General features: G+C 38.0%; 1 protein-coding gene across 6 annotated transcripts in view; it reads right to left on the reverse strand.

Moving 5' to 3' along the window:
* SLC38A9 (solute carrier family 38 member 9) overlaps positions 1-26292 on the reverse strand; it is a 109078-nt gene extending 82786 nt beyond the window's left edge. For 3 of the 6 annotated variants that reach the window (XR_011073070.1, XR_011073069.1, XM_068535347.1), the window contains exons 1-2: positions 25888-26292; positions 8114-8260 (exon numbers count right to left, since the gene is read on the reverse strand). Coding sequence is in view for 1 of the 6 variants with exons in the window: in XM_068535347.1 (XP_068391448.1) it covers positions 8114-8226 (113 nt within the window). In the remaining 5 variants the exon portion in view is untranslated. Of the gene's footprint in view, positions 1-6159; positions 6280-6300; positions 6467-8113; positions 8261-25887 lie in introns of those variants that run through there. The other 3 variants (XM_068535349.1, XM_068535348.1, XM_068535350.1) reach the window with 3 other exon arrangements.
* Positions 26293-26907: the final 615 nt, after the last annotated feature.

A 26907-nucleotide genomic window follows, 5' to 3' on the forward strand; every position in this document is an offset into this window, starting at 1 on the left:
ATACAGTGCTGGATGTCAATTATATCTCAAAAAAACTGGAAGGAAAAGAGAGTGGCCATACCATGTTTCAATCCCACTAGCAACGTTTAAGGACCATGCCCTCTTTTTAAGCAATTTTTTTTAACACCCAAATTTACTAGCCTTAATAAAATAGACCAATTATTCCTCAGTAAAGCTGAAATAAATAAAATAGAAAATATTTATAAAAACAGGGACTTCCCTGGTGGCCCAATGCTTAAGAATCTGCCTGCCAATGCAGGGGACACAGGTTCGAGCCCTGGTCCGGGAAGATCCCACATGCCGTGGAGCAACTAAGCCCGTGTGCCACAACTACTGAGCCTGCGCTCTAGAGCCCGCAAGCCACAACTACTGAGCCTGTGTGCTGCAACTACTGAAGCCCGCGTGCCTACAGCCCATGCTCCACCACAAGAGAAGCCACCGCAATGCAAAGCCTGAGCCCCCACTCCCCGCAACTAGAGAAAGCCCGTGCACTGCAACGAAGATCCAACACAGCCATAAATAAATAAATAAATAAATAAGAAAAATAATAAAAAATAAAAATAATTCTCTAACTATAATAAAAGAGAAACAAAATAAAATATAATAAATTAATATAAATTTTAATATGTAAGTCGTAGGGCATAACAACAAAGACAGAATGAACACCAATGCCTACATCAATTTATAATGAATAAGACAGGATTTAAGAGAAGATTAAGCTATTCTACAGAAGAGGTATAAGAAAATAAAAAATCAGAGGTATTGGTAGATATAAAAACTCGTGTTAGAATAAACAAGTCATATATGAATTTGAGGAAATGCAAATTTCAATTTGATGAAATTCAAATTCAAATATGAGAGACATGAATTGTTGGAATTCAAATTCAAATTTGAGAGAAATTACCTTAATTGAAGTAGTGAGAACATGCCAAGATAAACTATAAACTAACTGAAATAGAAGAAATGAGGAAGTGTGATGCTGTTGCAATGAAATCAGACTTTTTAAATTAAGTGCAGCACCAAAGTAATTTTCTATATTACTGTATAGAAAACATATTTCCTCACTTAAAATGTTGAGGCATTCACTTATCTCTTAATATTTAAAAGATCTTGGGGGCTTCCCTGGTGGCGCAGCGGTTGAGAGTCTGCCTGCCAATGCAGGGGACACGGGTTCGAGCCCTGGTCTGGGAGGATCCCACGTGCTGCAGAGCGACTGGGCCCGTGAGCCACAACTACTGAGCCTGCGCTTCTGGAGCCTGTGCTCCGCAACAAGAGAGGCCGCGACAGTGAGAGGCCCGCGCACCGCGATGAAGCGTGGCCCCCGTTCGCCGCAACTAGAGAAAGCCCTCGCGCAGAGACGAAGACCCGACACAGCCAAAAATAAATAAATAAATAAATAAATAATAGTAAATATATATTAATATTAAAAAGAAAAAAAAAGATCTTGGAAACCATACCTTGTGACAAAGGAATACAGAACAGATTGCAAGAAGAAATCTTAAAAAAAGAAGCCATAGAAAAAATATATAATAGACTTTTGGAGACAATTTCAGACTAAGACTAAAAAATAATAGGCAAGCCAAAGATACATAATCTCAGTATGTTATTTTTACATCAGTTCCTTATCTTTGGGTTACAGTCATCCATTAGGCTTTTAACAAGATCCATAAATTTCATGTGCTTCCATAACTTTAAAATATTTGATTTTAAGTCTGTTTGTTAAAAGGAGTTTCAATTTTCTTATTGTACACTTGCAATTGGTTTCATTGCTTTTGCAGTAATAGTGTAATTACTTGTGAAAGGAAAATCCAAATGGAGTTGGTATTGCTGACAGCTCTCGAAAATGGAGCTGGGAAGCCATTAAGGAATTGTGACTTATGCATGTCTCAGCCTGGATGGAGTGTGACCTTTTGACCTTACAAGCAAGTCATCCAGAACATCTGCCAGAAACTCAAGATACTTATTGGATCCTTACCCTAAAATAACTAGTGACAGTCTATCTACCTGTAGGACCCCTATCCTAAAACAACTTGTGATTCCTTAAGGATAAATCACAATTCTTCCCAGGCAATTAACAACCTTGTGGCTTTTTGTCTTTATAAGCCCCTGACTCTTTCTCTTCCTCAGAACACTTTCAGGATTACCCAAATCTGTGTCTCCCGAATTGTAATTTTAAGACCCCCCCCAATAAACTCTTTTCTTATTTGCAGCCCCCTGCATTACTTTTTGGCTTACACACTAAAAGCCTTTTCAACTATATACTTGGAGATGTTATAATACTGAGTAGACAGAGAAAGATGCTAGCCCAACTCTTCATACCCTTTCCTCCCAACAAAACACACTTGATTGGCACTAATGAGCACCAAACTCATTAGGCTCCCTCTTTCTTCAGGCTTGTCCAAATAATGTCAATGAGGGAGGAAGAAAGGGAAGAAAATAAAGCATTAGTTTAGAGGCAAGGAAGGAAACAGCAAAATCAGACAGACCAGAGAGAATAAGGAAAGAAATGGAAGCAACTCAGGCAAGCAGATATGTATACAAAAGGATAGTTAAGCAAACAAAGACATCTGGAAAGAGAGACAAAAGTAAAAGAACCTGTGAACTTGAGAATAAAAAGGTTCTGATGGGACTAGAAATAAGATCCCATTCTAACAAAGTCCATAGTTAGATTTATTTATTTATTTATTTATTTATTTATTTAAATTAATTAATTTATTCTTGGCTGCATAGGGTCTTTGTTGCTGTGCGCAGGCTTTCTCTAGTTGTGGCGAGAGGGGGCTACTCTTCATTGCGGCGCGCTGGCTTCTCATTGCGGTGGCCTCTCCCGCAGCAGAGCATGGGCTCTAGGTGCATGGGCTTCAGTAGTTGTGGCATGCAGGCTCTAAGGTGCAGGCTCAGTAGCTGTGGTGCACGGGCTTAGTTGCTCCACGGCATGTGGGATCTTCCCGGACCAGGGCTCGAACCCGTGTCCCCTGCATTGGCAGGCAGATTCTTAACCACTGCACCACCAGGGAAGTCCCTTTAGTTAGATTTAAAGCACCTCTGAATCCATGGCCAGGGTTGCCCTCTTCAAGCATTTAGCAAAAAGAGTTCCACTGGAGAAAAATAATGGTGGAGAGTGGGGAGAAGGGAGGTTAGAGAAGTGGACTAAAAAGGGAGAGAAAAGAGGAGAGGGAGGAGAGTAGGGAGAAAAGGAGGAAGGAGAGGGAAGGGTACAGAAGTTGTAATACAATCAGCAAGTTGGTATCAGCTCCATGGCACTGATAAATGGTTAAGGGCCCTGGTCCTGTCTATTTAACACGGATGGCAAGTTCCTCAAAATGCAATTTATGCAGCTCTGGAAACCAACCCTCTTGGGAAAACTACTTTTCTAGATCTGTATAAATCCCCAACTATGAAACTACCAAGCGTCAATAATCACTCCCAATCACTGTTATTGGTCCAGGGCACATTAATAGATAAACTCTTCACTTTGTTATGTGCCCCCTGACCCAGGACCACAAATACCAAAAAGAATCAATTCAGGCTGCTATTCAGTGATAGTATTATCGACAGATGAAAGTGAGAGAGGCCAGTTTACAAGTAGACAAGTAGACACTGTAAAGTAGATGTGTAGACAAGTAGACACTGTAAAGTAGATGTGTAGACAAGTAGATGTGTAGACAAGTAGACACTGTAAAAAAAAAAAATAGGGGCCATAAGCATGCTTAGTATGTTTGAAGGGCACCCGGAACTGCCTATTTTCAATGTCTACCTCTACCCCACTGGCTTACCAGAGTACTTGAAATGTTATCAATTAGAAAAATCTAACCTTTAGGTTAGGCTTTTAATTAATTAATTAATTAATTTCTTTATATAAATTTATTTATTTTACTTATTTATTTTTGGCTGTGTTGGGTCTTCGTTGCTGCACGTGGGCTTTCTCTAGTTGCGGTGAGAGGGGGCTACTCTTCATTGTGGTGCGTGGGCTTCTCATTGCCGTGGCTTCTACTGTTGCAGAGCACGGGCTCTAGGTACTTGGGCTTCAGTACTTGTGGTGCGCAGTCTCTAGAGCACAGGCTCAGTAGTTGTGGTGCACGGGCTTAGTTGCTCTGCAGCGTGTGGGATCTTCCTGGACCAGGGCTCGAACCCATGTCCTCTTCACTGGCAGGCGGATTCTTAACCACTGTGCCACCAGGGAAGGCCTAGGTTAGGCTTTTATATTCTAGGATTCTCCTTATTAAAATGCAAACAGCCATGGAAAAGTAATAGACTAGGTCTTTGACACATCAGATTGTTTGCCATCACAACACCGAAACAGACAAAAGAGCCCTGCACGAATAGGACAGATAAGCACTAGTGAATAAGGGGAGGAAGAAAAAGTATAATTTACAAAGCACTGTCTAGAGGAAATTTTTGAGTGAACTCCCTGAGAAAAACTGGGCACACAGAGAGGAGCAAGAAAGCCCTAAGTCCTGGGAAAAAAGGAAGAGGAAACAGAGTTTGAGAAAATGGAAAAAGGGAAGTTCAAAGCCAAATTAACCACTTCACAGTTTGGTTTCAGGCTGGCTGGGGTAGTCAACTCCCAAAGGTCATAATCTCAGAGCAGCAGCAAAGCATGAAGCAATCCTGAATACCAGGTCTAATATTTGGTTACCAGAAAGTCTGGGAAAAGCAGGAAAACAATCTCTAAGACCAGTGATTGCCAATGGAATATTATCAAATACAGTATAGCAGATTTCTAAACCTTCCTGCCCTGCCACCCACATTCCTCACTCCACCCCAAACCAGGTAAAAAAACTAATAGGGGAGGGGAGGGGAGGAGAGGGGAGCGGAGGCATGCAGAGGGAAAAGTGGATTTGTGTAGTTTGCAAAAGTTCCCCAAATAATCCAAATAATTGTGACATGTATCATTCCTCTACAGTGACAAGCTCCTTCTTCCACCTAAGTCTAATTAGACCCCAGGTCCAACAAAATGATAAGCAGGTCCAGCACGTTATCTTTTAGCCCAAAGCAGTTCTTAAAATTCTTATATTTGAACCGAAACATGACTTTGACTGCCACCTAGTGGAAGAGATAAAGTCAACCACGAACTAAACTGAGGATAAGCAATCTAAAAGTATCAGATGTTGTTCTTTATATTCTAACAGCCTAAGACAGTTTCCAAAAGTGTGGTTATATGTAAGATGATTTTAGGTAGCACAAGGATAAACGCTATTTTAACTACTTGGCATTTACTGCAATGCATATTAGAAAAAAGTATAAACAATATTTCATCATTTCACAAATACATGATGAGGCTAAATTAACCCTAATTTTTCAAAGTTAATAAATTAAAAAAATATTAAATTATAATATTACACAGGTGGTACTGGGATATCACCAAAGTCATAAGGTGACTCTAAAATGACTGAAGTTTTGGAAATAGTTGTCTAAGTTGGTTCTTCTAATTGAAGACACTTTTCCCTCACTGTGTCTGATATTTATGTATATAAAGTGAAATAACCCATATTTTAGTAGAAATAACAATGTTTTAAGGTACTCCAGTTTTTTCCTCATCAAATAAGTTTCTGAAATTATTTCACAAGCAAATTAGCATTCAATACTGCTAAACCCCTATAAATATTTGCCTTCCTTAAAACATGCTTACCTAGTTATCCTATGATTGAAAACAGTTGATTCCCTCTCATTTTGACAAGTTTCATTATAGAAAATATATTTCCATTTAATCTACACGGTTAAACAAATTCTCAGAGAACTGTCTGAACTCCTGCCAACCTATTGCAGTGGAATACACTTTAATGACCTATGTTCTATTGTCACAGTGGTCAATTATTTATCATAGAATTTAGAGGTTTCAAGAAAATCCTGAGCATTTAATCAGCATTCATTAGTCCCTGTATTCACTGATACTGGAACATATAAGTGAAAATTACAAGATTCATTTCATTATCTTCTCTGATGGCCACCTTAAATGACAAAGATAAATTTCTCATGTGATAAATTTCACACTGCTCTAGCTGCAAAAAAGACTAAAAAATTAAGTATCTGGAAAATGGAAATGGGATTATCAAGACTAGCTTAAACCAATCCTCCTTCATCTCCTGGATCGGAAACTACTTAGACCCTTAACACTGCTGGCAAAGAAGAGGTGGGGTTGTTGAATAGCTGGGTATTTACCGAACAGTAATCTGCCACAGGTCCCACCTCAAGCACTCAGTTTCCTTCTGAGGAGGCAACCATCTTACAGTTTCCTATTTATTCCCCCAGAGTCATTTATACATATTTGCATAATATATAACTTGTTGATGTTGTTTTTACCCAAATGGTAGTATACTATATACACTGCTCTGCACTTCACTTTTTTCATTTAACAAAATAAGTTGAAGACTTGTTCCATTTTGATATGTAATAAAGCCACTTCCTTCTTTTCAATGGGTGAAAAATATTCCATTGTATCAATGTGCCATAATTTATTTATCCAGTCCTGTAAGAAAAGACATTTTAGTTGTTTTCAATCTTTTGCTATTATAAAAAATAGTGCATTAAACAACCTTGTACATATATTATTTGACATTGCAAATTAATGCTTAGAAATGAAATTGTTGGTAAACTTTGGAATTCGTTGCTGGCATGTTTTTTGGTGAGGGGCAGATCACATTAATTTTATGGATTAAAATTTAAGAGCATGACATTTTATTTTAGAGTCTTCCCTACTGAGAGCAGTATATGCCTTTTTGTTACATGTCTTATCTTATTAATTCTAATATGCACATTTAATCATTTCTAAAATATGGATGCATCTCATAATCCAGGTAACTGTCACCTGTGATTGCTTCAGTCATCAAACCATTTAGGGACCATTTAAGGAAGAAATGTGAGCCACAGTGTCTAGAAAGCTTTCTGTGACACTTTCTGGTAAGATCAGGAAAGTGCAAGCATCAAAACTAAAAAGTGTCAGTGACTAGGAAGAAAATTCTTTCAAGAAATGTTACACTATCAGTGTTCTTAGTGATACTAAGAACAATTTTGTGTGGGCAGGAAAAAAACACTGATTTTGATGACTGCAAGTCAAAAAGTGATTCAGAAGAATCAGACTCTATATGCGAAGAATCAGATTTGTAATATCTTAACCGATATATTTTGTTTATATTTTTACTTTTATAATTACAAGAGTTCTTCTAGTAAACATCAAAATAAAATTCTAAGTCCAAAGAAATTGTTGCAACAGAGGTATGGGTAGCAGTTTATGTGAGTATTATATTAAAAACAACAACAACAACAGGGACTTCCCTGGTGGCGCAGTGGTTAAGATTCTGCGCTCCCAAGGCAGGGGGCCCGGGTTCGATCCCTGGTCAGGGAACTAGATCCCACATGCATGCCACAACTAAGGAGCCCACCTGCCACAACTAAGACGTGGCGAAACCAAATAAATAATAAATAAATAAATATTAAAAAAAAAAAAGCAGCGCAATTTATAATCAGCATCTCAGATTTGAAGAAATACTCTACATATTATTTTAGGTCTCTCAGTAGTATTTTAAAGTTTCTCTCATATAGATTTTGCACATCCTTAAGGCTATTCCTATGTATTTTGTCTTTTTCTCCATTATATTTTCTCATCAGAATGCTATTTATTTTTGCCTGTTTTGTAAACAACCACGTTACTGAACTGTCTTACTATTTATAATAATTTTTCAGTGGATTCTTTTGGGTTTTCCAGGTATGCAATGAAATAAATTTTAAACTCTAATTATCTTAAACTATCTGCTGGAACTTAAGCTCAATGAAGGTAAGGATTACGTATTACTTTTACTGTTCTATCCCCAGCACCTCGCATGTTACCTTGCACAAATCAGATAATCAATATATATTTGTTAAATGAGTTATACGCATCTTACTTCATAAAACTTACCCCAACCACCCCTGACAGACAAGTGGAGTTTACTCTAAAAAGTCAGATATAAGTGAGAAAAGAGTATTTATATTTATTCTCTACCACATACAAACATACAGATTCTGTAAGAAACTGGATATTTTATAATCAAAGTTATATATATTTGGTTATAATTAGTTCTATATTAATAATTAAAAACCTTAATTATAAAATAAATATTTTATTTTAAACACTTACCTTTTGGATCTTATATCTGATGAATCAAACTGGATATTCATAGGTCCAGGATTTATTTCATTATCTACCTCAGGGATGAGAAGATGGCTAGAATCACTATCCATATTTGCCATTTTTCTCAGACTCTAAGCACTGAAGAAGTCAGTCCTATAATAAATCAGAAAAGATAAATAATTTAAAGTTTAATTTAAACAATTTTTTACTATTAATAGGTAATACATTTGCATGCATAAGAAATTGAAAAAACACAGGAATTTGCTGAAGATATCTTAATGAGCTACATGCCTAAAATATTTATATTATCAGAAACTTGTTAAGTTGAAATGGAGTTACTGCTTATTTTTCAGCTTAGTAAAAAAGAAGCAGGGCAATCCATTTCTAGTAATAAAATAGATTAGGCTACTTGGACTCATTTTCCTGCAGAAAACAACTAAAAATACTGGATAAAATATATATATATATATATTTTATTCGGAGATCTCATAGCTTCATTTTATTTATTTATTTTTTTGGTCTGTGAAATATATTAAAACTTTGCTGATGACAGTTGGAAATCAAAACATTAAAACTTTTAACATAATAAAATAGCTGTGTTTGTGAAGATTTTTTAAAAGTTTCCTAAACCAATAAGAGAGAAAAATTAAAAAGTAGTGAATATAATACAAATTAAACATCAATTGAAAATAGGAGTCAGTGTGTTAAAAAAAAATTAAGAAGTTGGTCAGGTATAAAGGAGGTCATCTTAAATTTCTAATACTGTTACAGTATGTACAGCACAGCTGAGGTAGGGTGATGGACAATATGACCTCTTGAAGCCCTTTACAATCTTTTTGTTGTTGTTGTTATTTTTTTTTAATTTAATTTTATTTAGTTTTTTATACAGCAGGTTAGATACAATATTTTTTAAAAGTTTTTGAAAAGCACCTTTTAGTAAGGAAAAGCAGGCCATTTGTAGGTGAATTTAAGGAACCTAGAAAGTAAGTAGCTCAAAGAAGTTGCTTCTGATCTGAGGGTATTTTCTGTGCCAGGAGAAACTGGGCTGAGGTTTTCAAGACCTTGTGAAGTATTAAGAAAATAGAAGACAAAACCCAAGATTCACCCAAAGTAAGGAACGATTGTAGTAAGAAATCATCTCCTCTCCCTACTTCCCATACAGCTGGGACTACAAAGAACTTTACCATTAGATTAGGAGTTAACAAGAAGTAAAAGTGCCTCACTGCCTCACAAAGGAATAACAAACAAGTTTTCTTGACACTGAGTACAGCCTGTATGTGTATGTGTGTGTGTGTGTGTGCGTGCGCTTGAGGGAAATATTATATACCACAAACTGCACCTCATGTGGATTTGCAAGGTGATCAAAGAACACTTAAAGCTGTGAATATACTTTCAGGTTACTTGCTTGGTAGAGCTTATAGGTAACCGGCCGAAGCAAATGTAAATCTTTTCTATGAGGATACAGAAAAGATTGATCCTAGGCCTCAAAAAAGACTTGCTAACAATCTTTCAAGAACAATGAACAGTACATAGCCAAAAATAACCTAGCATATAAAGAAACAAAGTACTGGGCTTCCCTGGTGGCGCAGTGGTTGAGAGTCTGCCTGCCAATGCAGGGGACACGGGTTCGAGCCCTGGTCTAGGAGGATCCCACGTGCCGTGGAGCAGCTGGGCCCGTGAGCCACAATTACTGAGCCTGCGCATCTGGAGCCTGTGCTCCGCAACAAGAGAGGCCACGACAGTGAGGCCCATGCACCGCGATGAAGAGTGGTCCCTGCTTGCCACAACTAGAGAAAGCCCTCGCACAGAAACGAGGACCCAACACAGCCATAAATAAATAAAAATAAAAATGTAAAAAAAAAAAAAAAGAAACAAAGTACTATTAGTGAGAACCAGAAGAAACAGCAGAAACAGATCCACGAAGGCTTCAACTACAGGGATATCAGAATAAGATTATAAAATAATTATGCTTCCTATGTTTAAACAAATAAAGGAAAAAGTGGACATTTTCAAAAAGTAACAGCATGTTTGAAAAGGACCATAATGAATGTTTAGGCCTAAATAAATAATAAAAAAGAAAAAAAATAATAACACAAAATGTAATAGCCAAAATTTAAAACGCAGTGGACGCATTTTAAAGTTGAAGAGAGGGCGTTGGCAACATGGTAGAATAAGAAGCTACCTTTATCTTTCCCCTTCAACCAGTAAACCAGTAAAACATCCACAACGCAACAAAGGTGCCTCTGCCCAACATACTAGGATGCTGGAGAATCCCACACATCTGTACATCTACGAGTGAGTGGACTGGAACACACAGAGGAGGGGGAACTGAGGGAGGGAGAAACCAAGGGAAGAGCAAAGGCAGTGCCTGTAATCCTACCCCTCTGGCTGCAGCAGCTGAGACTGCAGCCCCAGAGTACCAGGTAGCAGCAGGGGAGGCGGGGTACATAACTCCTGCCTCAACAGCCCTCATGGCCACAGAGGCAGAGACGGAGAACCTTACAACACTGAAAACAGCAAAGGTGCCCATGCAATCCTGGCTCTTCTTCCCTTTCGTCTCCCTCCCCCTGCAGTGTCAGAGTCTGCGACTCAGAAGATCCTGGATGCGAAGGAAGAGTCCACCATCCTGTCTGGTGATGCCAGTGACAGTAGCAGAAGCAAGGCACCAACAACCCTGGAGGCACAAGAAGCAATAATGAGGGCCCAGAGTAATGCCACTAACAGAGGTGATGGAGGATGGAGAGTAAGGGCTCAAATATAACCAGAGTTGGCTCAGGTGAGAAAAACCAAAAGATTGTGCTATAGCACCACCTACTGGAAAGCAAAAGAAAGGCCTCAATTTCTAATCTGTTTAACCCGTTATAATCAAGCAAAAATGTAAAAAAAAATAAAATGTGGCTGCGGAGAAACAGCTCATCAGGCACCATGAACCACAGTAACAGTGCACTACAAAAAGAAAATGACATTTTGTGACTTTCTGTCTGAATTATAAAAAAAAAAAAAATCCCACAAGGACTCAGAGGCAAAGAATATACAAATCAATTTTCACTGCAAAGTAAAGGAGCTGTTACAGTGGAGGATTACTGGACTGAATGTCAATATTGTGACATAGTATGAGTGTGTTTCATGTTTGGTAATTGCAATCACTGTTGCTTTTGTTGTGGTCATCCATGTACAATGCTTGGTGTCAGTCTATTTATCTCTTGTAAAAATAAAATACAGTGTGTGTGTGTGAAAAAAAAAAAAAAGAAAATGACAGTTCTCCAGAAACCAATCATAAAGTCATGAAATATTGTGATCTAATTGATAGAGAATTCAAAATAGCTGTTATGAAGACACTCAACAAGCTACAAGTTTTCTTGTAGAAAGGCAGTTTCAATGAGCTCAGGAATAAAATTAATGAACAGAGGCAATACTTTAACAAAGAGATTGAAACTAAAAAAGACCTAAACGGAAATTCTAGAGCTGAAGAATTCAATAAATGAGATGAAGAATGAATTAGAAAGCACTGGAAATAGAGCAGACCAAATGGAAGAGAGAATTTGCAAGCTTGAAGACAGAAATCTAGAAATGATACAAGAGGAAAGAGAAATAAGATTTTTTTTTTAAATGAGGAAATTCTACAACAGCTATCTGATTCTTTTAGGAAGGGCAACATTAGGGTTAGTGGGTATCCCAGAAGAGAAGGGAACAGAGTTTATTTAAAGAAATAATAGCTGAGAACTTCCCAAACCTGGGGAAGGAATTGGATATACAAATCCATGAAGCTAAGAGAACACCTAATTGCCTCAATGCAAAAAGACCTTCTCCAAGACACATTATATGAAAATCATCAAAAATCAGTGACAAAGAAAAAATTTTAAGGGCAGCCAGGGGAAAAAGGATGATAACCTACAAAGGAACCCCCATTTTACTATCAGCAGATTTCTCACCAGAAACTCTACAGGCCAGGAGGGAGTGGGATGATATTCTCAAAATACCATGAAAGATAAAAACTTTCACCCAAGAATACCCTATCCAGCAAAGTTATCATTCAGATATGAAGGAGAAATAAAGACTTCCCCAGACAAACAAAAGCTGAGAGAGTTCATCAACACTAGACCTGCCTTATAAGAAATGTTGAAAGGAGCTCTTCTACCAGACACTAAAAGGCAAAAGTACACAGAATTTTGAGTAAGGTGATAAATAGACGAAATCAGAAAATTGCAACTCTTTATTAGAATAGGTTTGTAAACACTTTATTATAGTGTAAAGGTTAAAGGGCGGGAGTAGAAAAAAATTTCAATTTGGTAACAAACTCACAATATAAAAAGGGATAGTTTGAGACAACAAAAACACAAAAGGGGAAGAGGAAAAGGACAGAATCCATATAGGTAAATGCAGCTAAGATGCTATCAGCAGGGACTTCCCTGGTGGCGCATTGGTTAAGAATCCGCCTGCCAATGCAGGGGACATGGGTTCAATCCCTGGTCTGGGAAGATCCCACATGCTTCAGAACAACTAAGCCCATGTGCCACAACTACTGATCCTGCGCTCTAGAGCCCGTGAGCCACAACTACTGAAGCCCATGTGCCTAGAGCCCATGCTCCACAACAAGAGAAGCCACCACAATGAGAAGCCCGTGCACCGCAACGAAGAGTAGCCCCCGCTTGCTGCAACTAGAGAAAGGCTGCGCCCAGCAACAAAGACCCAGTGCAGCCAAAAATAAATAAATAGATAAATAAATGAAATTTTAAAAAAAGATGCTATCAGCAGAAAAAGGACTTTTATGTATGACAATTTTATACAAACCCAATGGAAACCACAGAACACAAATCCAGAGCAAAGACATGACACATAAAAAAAGAGGAAACTGAGAAAAACATCATAGAAAAACACCAAACCAAAATGGTAGATGGAAACAGAAGAAAAAAGAAATAATGGAGATGTAGAGTAACCAGAAAACAAAAGATAAAATGGCGATACTGTCTTCATCTATCAATAATCATCTAACTGTAAATGGACTGAATTCACCAATTCAAAAACACAAAGTGGCTGGATGGGATAATTCATCAAGAAGATATTACAGCAAAGTGATTCAGTTATACATATGTGTGTGTGTGTGTGTGTGTGTCTGTGTGTGTGTTTACACACACACACATATATTCTTTTTCAGATTCTGTTCCCTTATAGGTTATTACAAAATATTGAGTATAGTTCCCTGTGCTATACTTCAATAAAAAATTAAATTAAAAAAAAATCACAGTTACTAATATACATGCACCTAACATAGGAACACCAAAACATATAAAACAATTATTAACAGACCTAAAGGGAGAAATTGAGAGCAACACAATAATAGTAGGGGACTTTTAACACCTCACTTACATCAAAGGATAGATCATTTAGACAGGAAGTCAACTGAGAAACAGGGCCTTATATGAAATGTTAAACCAGGTGGATTTGATAGATTTGTACAGAACATTCCATCCAAATGTAGAATACACATTCTTCTCAAGTGCACACGAAACTTTCTCAAATGATAGACCATATGTTGGGGCACAAAATAAGTCTCAATAAATTTAAGAAGACTGAAATTATATCAAGCATATTTTCCAGTCACCATGGTATGAAACTAGAAATCAACTACAAAGAGAAAGCTGGAAAATATATGGAGACTAAACAACATGCTATAGAACAACTATTGGGTCAAAGAAGAAGTCAAAGGAGAAATCAAAAATTACCTGAAAATAAATGAAAATGAAAATACATCAAACCAAAATCTTTGGGATGCAACAAAAGTGGAACTAAGAGGGAATTTTACAGCAATATAGAACTACCTTAAGAAACAAGAAAAATCTGAAATAAATACTTTATCTTTCACCTAAAAAAACTAGAAAAAAGAGAACAAACAAAACCCAAAGTCAGTAGAAGGAAGGAAATAATATTGATCAGAGTGGAAATAAGTGAAATAGACTAAAAAGGCAATAAAAAAGATCAATGAAACTAAGAGCTGGTTCTTTGAAAAGATAAAATAAACAAACCTTTAGCTAGACATAGTAAGGAAAAAATGCTGATAAATAAAACTACAAATGAAAGAGGAGAAATAACAACAGATACCATAGAAACAAAAAGGATTATAAGAGACTATGAACAGTCATACACCAACAAATTGGACAACCTAGAAGAAGGGGACCAATTCTCAGAATCATACAATCTTCCAAGACTGAATCACAAGGAAATAGAAAATCTGAATAAACCAATCACTAGTACAGAGATTGAAATAGTACTCAAAAAAGCTTCCAAGAAACAATAGTCTGGGGCTTCCCTGGTGGCGCAGTGGTTGAGAATCTGCCTGCCAATGCAGGGGACACGGGTTCGAACCCTGGTCTGGGAAGATCCCACATGCCGCGGAGCAACTAGGCCCGTGAGCCACAATTACTGAGCCTGCGCGTCTGGAGCCTGTGCTCCGAAACAGGAGAGGCCGCGATAATGAGAGGCCCGCGCACCGCGATGAAGAGTGGCCCTCACTTGCCACAACTAGAGAAAGCCCTCACACAGAAACGAAGACCCAACACAGCCATAAATAAATAAATAAATAAATAAATAAATAAATAAATAAATACCACCCCCCACACAAAAAGTTTAAAAAAAAAAAAAACAAAAAAACAATAGTCTGGGACCAGACAGCTTCACAGGTGAATTCCATCAAACATTCAAAGAAGATTTAATACCTATACTTCTCAAACTCTTCCAAAATACCGAAGAGGAGGAAATGCTTCCCAACTCATTTTATGAGGCTAACATCACCCTGACACCAAAATCAGACAGAGACAACATAAAAAAAGAAAAATTATAGCCCAATATCTCTGATGATCATAGAGGCAAAAATCCTCAACAAAATATTAGCAAACCAAATACAACAATACAGTAACAAGATTATATGCCATGATCAGGTGGGATTTATTCCAGGCATGCAAGGATGGTTCATTATCTGCAAATCAATCAATGTGATATACCACATTAACAAAATAAAGAACAAAAACCATATGACCTTATCAATGGATGCAGAAAAAGTATCCGACAAGATTCAACACCCATTTATGATAAAAACTCTCAATAAAGTGGGTATAGAAAGAATGTACCTCAACATAGTAAAGGTCATATGTGACAAACCCAGCAGCTACACATACTCCATGGTGAAAAACTGAAAGCTATCCTCCTAAATCAGGAACAAGACAAGAATGCCCCCTCTCACCACTCTTATTCAACATAGTATTAAAAGACGGCATCCATCCATCTCCTTCTTCTTACCTCTCTGGATGCTCCCCCCACCCCTGCAGGCAGCATCCTCAGTCCATCCTCACCGCCCCTGTCCACATGATGGGAACAGTGGTGGGTCTTGCAAGCATGTCCCCGAACTGGCCTGCATCGGTCGGTCGGGGGAGGCACCTGTTCCACCTAGGCCAGGGGTCTCAGGTCGAAAGGCAACATTCTGCCAGAGGAAATGGCAAGAGGGAAGGCGGGGGCGCCCCTTGTAGCACTTCCCGCCTTGGTGCACCACGTCTCTTCCACACCCTGCCATGGGCCCAGTGCACAGGCTGGGACGGGGAAAGGGGAAAGGCAAGTGCGGATGGTGGGGGCATTGGAGGGCGGTCCCACGGATCCCTTTCCTGGGGGGAACTTTGGGCTGGAGGGCAGGAGCAGCATGTGTGTGCTGCTGAACACGTCTGTACCCGGGTCCTCTGCCATCCCTGGCATGGGGAGTGGGCCAGGGGGTCTGGTTGGTTGCGGCCTTTGTGCTTTCACCCTCCTCTAAAAAAAAAAAAAAAAAAAAGTCCTAGACAGAGCAATTAGGCAAGAAAAAGAAATAAAAGGAATAAAAGAAATAAAATAAAGAAATAAAAGGAATCCAAATTGGAAAGGAAGAAGTAAAATTTAATAGTCTGCAGACGATATGATACTACGCATAGAAAATCCTAAGGACACCACCAAAAAACTACTAGAACTCATCAATAAATTTGGTAAAGCTGCAGATACAAAATTAATACACAGAAGTCTGTTGTGATTCCATACACTAACAATGAACTATCAGAAAGAGAAATTAAGAAAATAACTGGGGGCTTCCCTGGTGGCACAGTAGTTAAGGATCCACCTGCCAATGCAGCGGACACAGGTTTGAGCCCTGGTCCGGGAAGATCCCACATGCCGTGGAGCAACTAAGCCTGTGCACCACAACTACTGAGCCTGTGCTCTAGAGCCCACGAGCCACAACTACTGAAGCCCAAGCACCTAGAGCCCATGCTCCACAACAAGAGAAGCCACCACAATGAGAAGTCTGCGCACCACAACAAAGAGTAGCCCCCGCTCGCCGCAACTAGAGAAAGCCCATGTGGAGCAACAAAGATCCAACTCAGCCAAAAATAAATAAATAAATAAATTTATTTATTAAAAAAAAAAATAATTGCCTTTACAATTGCAACAGAAAGAATAAAATACCTAGAAATAAATTTAACAAAGAAGTTGAAAGAGCTGAACAATAAAAACTATAAGACATCATTAAAAGAAATTAAAGACACAAATAACTGGAAAGATATTCTCATAATGTGCTCATAAATTCAAAGAATTAACATTATTAAAATGTTCATAATACCTAAAGCAATCTACAGATTCAATGCCATCCCTATCAAAATCCCAAGCACAATTTTCACAGAAATATAATAGCAAAAAAAAAAAATCTAAAAAATATATAGAACCACAAAAGACTCCCAATAGCCAAAGCAACCCTAAGAAAAAAGAACAAAGCTGGAGCTATCACACTCCCTGATTTCAAACTATATTACAAAGTTACAGTAACCAAAACAGATGGTTTTGGCAGAAAAAGATATAGATCAATGGAACAGAATTGAGAGCCTGGAAATAAACCCACACTTATATGGACAATATATGACAAAGAATCAAAGAATATACGATGGAGAAAGGATAGTCTCTTCAATAAATGGTGTTGGGAAACTGGACAACCATTAAAAAAAAAATGAAACTATGCCACTATTTCACACCACACACAAAAATCAAGTCAAAACTGATTAGACTTGAATGTAAGACCTGAAACCATAAAAATTCTAGAAGAAAACACAGGCAGTAGGCTCTTTGACATCAGTCTTAGCAATATCTTACTAGATATGTGCCCTTACGCAAGTGAAACAAATGGGACTACATCAAACTAAAAAGCTTCTGCACAGCAAAAGAAACCAATAACAAAATGAAAAGACAACCTACCAAGTTGGAGAAGATATTTGCAAACCATATATCCAATAAGGAGTTAATATCCAAAATATATAAAGAACTCTTACAACTCAACAACAAAAAAACCAAACAACCCAATTTTTAAAATGGGCAGAGGAGATAAATAGACATTTTCCAAAGAAGACATACGGGTGGCCAACAGGCACATGAAAAGGTGTTCAGCATCATCAATTATTAGGGATTATTAGGGATCAAAACCACAATAAGATATCACCTCACACCCATTAGAATGGTTATTATCAAAAAGGCAAGAAATAACACGTGTTGGTGAGGATGTAGATATAAAGGAACACTTACACACTGTAGGTGGGAATGTAAACTGGTGCAGCCACTATGGAAAACAGTATGGAGATTCCTCAAGAAATTAAGAATGGAAGTACCATATGATCCAGCTATCCCACTTCTTGGTGTTTATACAAAGAAACACTAATTCAAAAAGATATATGCACTCTTACGTTCATCGCGGCACTATTTTCAATAGTGCAAGAAATATTTCCAAAGTACAGAAACAACCTAAGTGCCCAACAATGAATGAATGGATAAAGAAGGTGTGGCATATACATACAATGAAACACTACTCAGCCATAAAAAAAGATGAAACCTTGCCATTTATGACAACATGGATGAACCTTGAGGATATTATGTTAAGTGAAATAAGTCAGAGAAATAAATACTGTGTGATTTCACTTATATGTGGAATATAAAAAACAAAACAAATTAAATAAATAAATGAACAAACTAAACAAAAACAAACACATGGATACCAAGAATACTGAGTAGTGGTTATCAGAGGGAAAGGGGCAGAGAGAAGGGTAAAGGGGATCAACTGTATGGTGATGGATGGAAAGTAAATTTTTGGTGGTGAGCACACTGTAGGGTATACAGAAGTAGAAATATAATGAACAATTTTATAAGCCAATGGTACCTTAATAACAAATAAATCTATAAATAATACTGAATAAATAAAATTAGCAACCTTTATTAAAGAAATTGAAGAGAAAATTAATGTACTAGAAGATAAATCAGAAGAAGTTATCCAGAACAGAGCAAAGAGAGAGAGAAAAAAAAAGGCAGAAAATGTGGAAGAGAGGTTAGAAGACAAGAGATAGAATGAGAAGGTCTAACATGCATGTAATTGGTGAACCGGAAAGAGAGGAGATAGCAGAGGTAATACTGAAGAGATAATGGCTTAGGATTTTCGAGAATTCATAAAAAATAACGATCTGCAGATTCAAGAAGTTTAATGAATTCAAGCAGAATCAATAAACAATATGTTACAGAGTTGGAAAAAAAAAATTAAAATTTCAGACCAAAGGGGGAAAAGATCAAGTGAAGTTCTTGGAATTAAAGTGTACTAAAGCCCTTGTATTGTCCAGATCAACATTACACTTTGATGTGATGTATGGTGTAATTTTAAAGGTAACTACTCACATAATAGAAAACAATATATAACTTATAACCTAGGAGAGGGAGAAAGGAGAATGTTAAAAAATAAATGACCTAAAGAAAGGTAAGAAAGGAGAAAAAAATGTAAAAGAGGTAGGACAAATAGAAAGCATAAAATAGATAAGATCCTCCCATTCTTTCTTAAACCCATGCTAATCAGGCTATCTTCCCCATCACTACACAAAACCTGCTCTTATTAGATCACCAATGTCCTCCATATTGGTAAACTCAATTTCTCAGTCTTTAACTTACTTGCCCTATCAGAAATATTTGCCACAAGGAATCACTCTCTTCTTTAACAAACTGATTCAACAGGGCTTCAGGTTTTTCTATATCTCTCTGGTCCCTCCTCCTTTTCTGTCTCCTTTGCTCACTGTTTGCTCCTTGTCTCCAGACTTCTTAAAATTTAGAGTCTCGGGCTTTCCTGGTGGCACAGTGGTTAAGGAATCCGCCTGCCAATGCAGGGGACATGGGTTCGATCCTTGGCCTGGGAGGATCCCACATTCCATGGAGCGGCTGAGCCCATGCGCCACAACTGCTGGGACTGCGCTCTGGAGCCTGCGAGCCACAACTGCTGAGCCCGTGTGCCACAACTGCTGAAGCCTGCATGCCTAGAGTCCATGCTCTGCAGTGGGAGAGGCCACTGCAATGAGAAGCCCGTGCACTGCAGCGAGGGGTGGCCCCTGCTCGCCACAACTAGAGAGGGCCCGCATGCAGCAGTGGAGGCCCAACGCAGCCAAAAATAAATATATTTATTAAAAAAAAAAAATTGTAGTCTCAAGGGTCAGTCTTTGTACTCTTCTCTATTTACCTCAATTTTTAGGTAATGTTATCCAATCTTATGGTTTTAATATCGTCACTTGTGTTATACAATTCAGTAGCCACTAGTCACAAGTGATTACTTAAATTTATATTAATTAAAATTAAATTTTAAAAAATTCAGTACCTGAGTCACTCTAGCCACATGTGACTAGTGGCTACCATATTGCACAGTGTAGGTATAAAACATTTCCATCATTGTAGAAAGTTCTATTGATCTAGATAATGACAAATTTCACATTATATTTCTAGCCAAAACTTCTCTCCTAAATTTCAGACTTGCATATCCAACTACCGACTTAACATCTTTTTAAAAATTGAGATATAATTGACATATAACATTATACTAATTTTAGATGCACAACATAATGATTTGGTATATGTATATATCCAACTTAACGTCTTTACTTGGATATAATAGACAAGTGGAACCTGTCTAAAACTGAACTTTTGACTTTTTCCTGAAAAGCTACCCCATGCATTGTTTTCCTGATTTCAGTTAATGGTATTTCTATCCTTCTAGTTGCTCAAGCTAAAATTCTTGGAATCTCTCATAACTTCTTTTTCTCAGTCTACATTCAATCCATTAGGAAATCTTGTTGGCTTTCCTTCAAATATATCCAGACTCTGACTACCATCATTTGTTACCAAGATTTCTACAGTGGAGCTCTCTGTTTGTACCCTTACAGTTTACTCACCACACAAGCAGGTAGAGAGTTGTAGAGTGGTATAGTAAGGAATTTGGCCTCACCCAGTTGGTTGTTACAACTGAGGGAAGTGCTATTAGCACCCAGTGGGTAGAGACTAGGGATGTTGCTAAAGATCCTACAATGCACAGGCTAGCTTCCTACAACAAAGAATTACCTAGCCAAAAATGTCCTGAGACTGAGAAATCTGCCCTAAGGGGGAAAATAGGAGGTTGTGTTAGGGAAAGATAGGAAGGGACCTTATATGGTAATGGCAGTATTCTATTTCTTTAACTTGATTGTGGTTACATGGCCATTTGGTTATAATTATTCAATATATTCATGTTCGACGCACTTTTTTGTAGGATGTTGTATTTCACAATTATTTAAAAAAAGGGAACTCCATAAAATGAAGTAAACAGGTTTTAACACAAAACCAAGTGCTTTATACCTTTTATTCTCAACCTATAAGTTACTATTATTACCTTCACTTTATAGAAAAGGATACAAAGCAAGGAGAAGGTTGATTGATTACAAAGTTAGTAAGTGGCAGAGTTCGAATTCAAGCCTACACAGTTTAAGTCCAGAGCCTGTATTCTTTGCCACTATGCTGTGCTGTTTTTCCTGTTCTTTGGCCTTTCCTCCTCTCTTTTATCTTTCACCTTTACTTCTCTTTCTTGTTACAGCCCAAACTACTCAACAAGTATAGTTTTATTATTGCTGTATTTGTTTAATGGAGTTTAATGTCCACTGATCTTATTTTTCTAATTGTAGCATTTACGGCAAAGTAGAAAGAAAATGGGGTTTCTGAGGGAGAGTCCTATATTTGCCACTCACTACCTGTGTAATTTAAGACTAACCATTTAACCTCCACGAGACTATTTTCCCATTTGCAAAATGGAAATAATAACATCCTCTTCACTGGGGTGTTTGAGAATTAAATGACATGATGCATATTATACTTAGTACTTTGTAATGGGAAAATAAATGTTCAAATGTATTATTATTCCTTTCAAAAACCAAATAAAAATACTTCTTTTTTTTAAAACATACGCAGCCTCTTGAGTTTTTTCCTATTTTTTTAAATGAAAAATTCTTCTTAGTAACAAAGAGCTAAACAAATATTGCCAACATGCCACTATTATGTGATAGAGATGTTGGTAACATGTTTTATTCCCCAGCATGTGTTTTCTTTTCTGTTTCTTTCCTTTCCATTTCCCTATTCTGCTCTTCTGTGTTTCTGTTCAACAATTAAGCCAAAGCTCTCATTAACTTAGTTCTACTGAAGATAAATAACGTTAAATAAAAATGTTAAAGTATTACCTTATAAAGTAATAATAGTAATTTTAACAGTAACTTTTCAAAAAAGGCAAAACCAAATACAGTTGACCCTTCAACAATGAGGGAGTTAACTGTGCCTCTGCAGTTGAAAATTGGTGTATAACTTGACAGTCAAGTATCTGCAATTCTGCATCTGTAGATTCAACCAATCATGGATGGTGTAGTACTGTAGTACATAATATTGAAAAAAACCCACATATAAGTGGACCTGAGCAGTTCAAACCTGTGTTGTTCAAGATCTACTGTATTACCATTTCCAATCAAGAAGGGCCTTATTTCTGTATCTTATAAAGAGTATGAACATAAAAATGATGATCTATTTTAAGATGAGACAACTAAAATACTGAGTAATGGTAAACTCTGAACAATATATTCATCCAACAAGTTCTCAATGAGCCTCTACAAGGTACTGAGGTACTGAGAAAAATAGAAAGAAAAAAAAACTCATGGTCCCTATCCTCAACAAACTTAAAAAATATAATTTATGAAGTCAAGAAGTCAGGTAACTTGTCCTAAATCACTTAAATAATAAAACCTAGCAGGATGCTAATAACCAATTATGATTTTCTGTTCTTCATTTCACTTTTAGCTCATATCTACACCACTTGCTAGTCATGACTCCCAAATTAGCTTTGTAATAGATCAGTGCAAGATTTATTCTTTTAAGGTAAAAAGTTTAGTTGACTGTTTGAAACATAGAGCCATATAACGTATATATTCAAATGTGGAGCATCAGAAATGATCCTGAATATAAAGTGTACACTGTTCAACAGCAATTGTTACTGAAATCTCACTAAGATAAAAGGAACTGTGAATAAGCTAAGTAGTTTCATCAGAACAGTTAGCTGATATGCAAAAACAGAAGCTTGATTTTTCAGTTCCTTTTTTAATGTAATAAAACTGATTAATAATTCAGTGGTCTTTGGTCTTAAGTATTAAAACTAAAGGCAGAATTGAGATTACTTTGACCCACTAATTTACAAAACTAGGATTGACAGTCCTATTAAATATCCTTAGTCTAAAACTGTCAATTTCACTAAATAACTTGAAAAAAGTATCCCCTGGATGTAAGGAGTAAAAACATTCTATATAAAATATTAATGAAAACTATATTTTAAATTAAGGTGGATATCTAAGATCAGCAACAACTCAAGGATGCCCACTCTTGCCAATTTTATTCAACATAATATTGGAAGTCCTAGCCACAGCAATCAGGCAAGAAAAAGAAATAAAAGGATTCCAAATTGGAAAGGAAGTAAAAAGGTTAACACTTTGCAGATGACATGACACTACACAAAGAAAATCCTACGATGCCACCAGAAAAGTACTAGAGCTCAACAATGAATTCAGTAAAGTTGCAGGATACAAAATTAATATAGATAAATCTGTTGCACTTCTATACACTAGAAATGAATTACCAGAAAGGGAAATTAAGAAAACAATCCCATTTACCATTGCATCAAAAAGAATAAAATACATAGGAATAAACCTATCTCAGGAGGCAAAACACCTATACTTGGAAAATTATAAGACACTGATGAAAAAAATTGAAGACAACATAAACAGATGGAAAGGTATACTGTGCTCATGGATTGGAATTAATATTGTTAAAATGACCATACTACCCAAGGCAATCTACAGATTATTGCAATCCCTATAAAAATACCAAGGGCATTTTTCACAGAACTAGAACAAAATATTTCACAATTTGTATGGAAACACAAAAGACCCCGAATAGCCAAAATAATCTTGAGAAAGAAGAACAGAGCTGGAGGAACAATGTTTCTTGACTTCAGACTATACTACAAAGCTACAGTACTCAAAACACTATGGTACTGGCACAAAAACAGACAAATAGATCAATGGAACAGGATGAGAAAGCCCAGAAATAAACCCATGCACTTACGGTCAATTAATCTGTGACAAAGGAGGCAAGAATATACAATGGAGAAGACAGTCTCTTCAATAAGTGGTGCTGGGAAAACTGGACAGCCACATGTAAAAGAATGAGATTAGAACATTTTCTCACACCATATACAGAAATAAACTCAAAATGGATTAAAGACCTAAATGTAAGACCGGAAACCATAAAACTCCTAGAGGAAAACATAGGCAGAACACCCTTTGCCATAAACCACAGCAACATATATATATTTTTTTGATCTGTATGCTAAAGCAGAGGAAATAAAAGCAAAATAAGACCTAATCAGACTTAAAAGCTTTTGTGCAGCACAAAGGAAACCACCGGCAAAACAAAGAGACAACCTACTGAATGGGAGAAAATATTTGCTAATGATATGACTGATAAGGGGTCAATACCCAGAATATATAAACAGCTCATACAACTCAACAAAAAAACAAACAACTCAATTTAAAAATGGGCAGAAGATCTGAATAGACATTTTATAAAGAAGACATACAGATGGCCAACGTCAGTAATCATCAGGGAAATTCAAAACCACAATAAGATATCACCTCACACCCATGAGAATGGTTATCATCAAAAAAGTAAGAAATATCAAGTCTTGGTGAGGATGTAGATATAAGGGAACCCTTATACACTGTTGGTGGGAATGTAAATTGGTGCAACCACCGTGGAAAACAGTATGGCAATTTCTCAAAAAACTAAAAATAGAACTACCATATGACCCAGCAATTCCACTCCTGGGTACATATCTGAGAAAAAATGAAAACACTAATTCAAAAAGATACAGGTACCCCAATGTTCATTGCAGCATTATTTACAACTGCCAAGATACGGAAGTAACCTAAGTGTCCATCAACAGATGAATGGATAAAGAAGATGTGGTATATGTATAATGGAACACTACTCAGCCATAAAAAAGAATGAAATTTTGACATTTGCAACAACATGGATGAACGTGGAAGGTATTATGCTAAGTGAAACGTCAGACAAAGACAAATACTGCATTATATCACTTATATGTGGAATCTAAAAAATAATACAAACTAGTGAATATAACAAAAAGGAAACAGACTTACAGATACAGAGAACAAACTAGTGGTTACCAGTGGAGAGAGGGAAGCAGGGAGGGGCAAGATACGGGTAGGGGATCAAGAGTTATAAACTATTATGTATAAAATAAATAAGCTAGAAAGATATATTGTACAACACAGGGAATACAGCCAATTTTTTTTGTTTTTTACTTTTATGCTCGTATCTCTTAAAAAAATACTATAAATCATTATTTTAATTTGTAATTCAGGTATACCCATCCTCCTATGCTGTTTACCCTTTATCGTTAACTATTTAGGGTATTATAAAAATCACAATAAACAGCATTATTTTTATGTATGTAACTGAGATATGTAGCATTTAAGATTGAGAGAAGAAATCTAAGGCTAAATGTTTTCAGAGCTCTAGTGGGCATACAGTGGGAAAGGAAAGGTGAACTTTATTTTCTTCGAGGCAAAGAAACTATAGGTGACATCTTAGCTTGCTACCAACCTTTATTCTAAATATGAAGTTTGTAGTTGTTTGTGAGGCAAGGAGATTTTTGTTCAAGTTAAAACAAGGGTTTCTTTGACCTACTGCAGAGTGTAAAGCCTTTCCCTTCAGGGGCTGCCTGTTACCCTGCATATGACAAGCAGTAAGAAGATAAAAGGAGGGGAAACAGGTTCTAGAGTTTGCTAATCTACTGATCTCAGCAATAGATTACGGTATGGCTTGAGAGTCATGAAAATTAGGTTTTAGTCAAGCTGGCCATTAACCGGTTGTCTGGTGGTGAGCGAGCCAGTTTCTTCAACTCGGTGGACTTAAGTTTCCTCATCTGGAAAATCAGAGAATGCGCTTGACTAGCTGCTCTCAAAGGCCCGTTCCAGCTCTATTATTCCAAGACAGGAATATGTCAAGCCACCTACTATGGGCACTGTCTCTCACAATCGAGCCGGGGAAAAGCGTGACGAGGACTTACCTGTCTCAGCCCTCACCCCATCTGCGGTCCTAGCTCAAGGCACCAAAGGAGCTTCCTCCCCACCTCCCCTCTCTAGCTCTCTCCTACTCGGGATAGAGAAGGGCGCTCCCATTCCCGCAATTCCCCCAATTCTCCTCCTCCCTCCTCCTCTCACTCGGGTGTTCACCCACGGTAACCCTGCCTTTTCCCGAAGGTCCGGCAGACACCGACTCCCAAAGCCCCTCGAGTTCTTTCTCAGCCTCCGACGGAGGCCCTAACTTGCTCTCACCCGAGCCCTGTAGGAACGCGCGCCGCCTCTCCGGATCGGTCTCCGCGGGCCCCGGCTTTGGCCTCACCGCTCCCGCAAGAAGCCACTGTTCCGAGGCGTCTCCCTAAAGAACTTCCCCGGGTAACAGCCGACTCCGTCGCAAGCTCAGCCTTAGCAGCCGCGTCCCTCCTTTCCCTCCGCTCCCTGCCGGGAAATGAGTTTGCAAGACCCGGTACGTGCTCTACCTGAGCAGGCCAAGCCCTTAATCTCAGAGAGCTCGGCGGGAAGGAGGACCTCCCTCCCCCAAACTTCTCAACTTGCTGCAGCAAGGCTTCTCGTCCCCTGAACAAGAACAGGCAGCGGCCTAGGCCGCGGGGGCCAGCGGGGGATGGAGTTCTGAGAGCGCTAAGCCGGCTGCCGCAGTCAAACCTCCCGCCGCCGCGGACTACAACTCCCAGAGGGCTCTGCGACAGCCAACACGCCTCCCGCCGCAGAGCCTAGCCCTCCGGCTTCGGAAGGAAGGGCGGCGCAGGTGGACTAATCGCGTTTTATCTGCAGCCAGACCTTTGCGCCAGAGTCGGTTGCCTGCCTGCCCTTAAGGCATCTAAGAGGAGGGACGCGATCTCCTGCAGTCCTGACCACCCCGGAGGCCACCTGAGAAAGGGCTGATGTGACATTTCCATCTAGGGCTGACCTCCCATTATCTGTCTGTCATCTCAGGCTGTTCTGGCTGGTGCTCTGTACTCTCATCACGTGCTTGCGCCCTGTGGACACCAAGGGAAGCTGGTTTGAAAAAAAAATTGTTAGATTTGGCACTTTCTCTCCCTTGTCTAGACATTTAGGTTTGTTTTTTGTTTTTTACGTGTTGGCAGTTTAGCCACTAGGCTAAAAGAAGGGCTTTGGTAGGATTTTAAGCACCCTCTCCCCATCCCTAACAATTTCTCCGACAGCCACCCCAAATAAACATACAGTCTAAGGAAAATTGGTGTGCTTTTTATAAAAAGTCAGCTTAAGGTAAGTCTCCTGAAAAGCATATGGCAA

Source organism: Eschrichtius robustus, chromosome 2 (genome assembly GCF_028021215.1).
Source record: "Eschrichtius robustus isolate mEscRob2 chromosome 2, mEscRob2.pri, whole genome shotgun sequence".
Taxonomy (NCBI): domain Eukaryota; kingdom Metazoa; phylum Chordata; class Mammalia; order Artiodactyla; family Eschrichtiidae; genus Eschrichtius; species Eschrichtius robustus.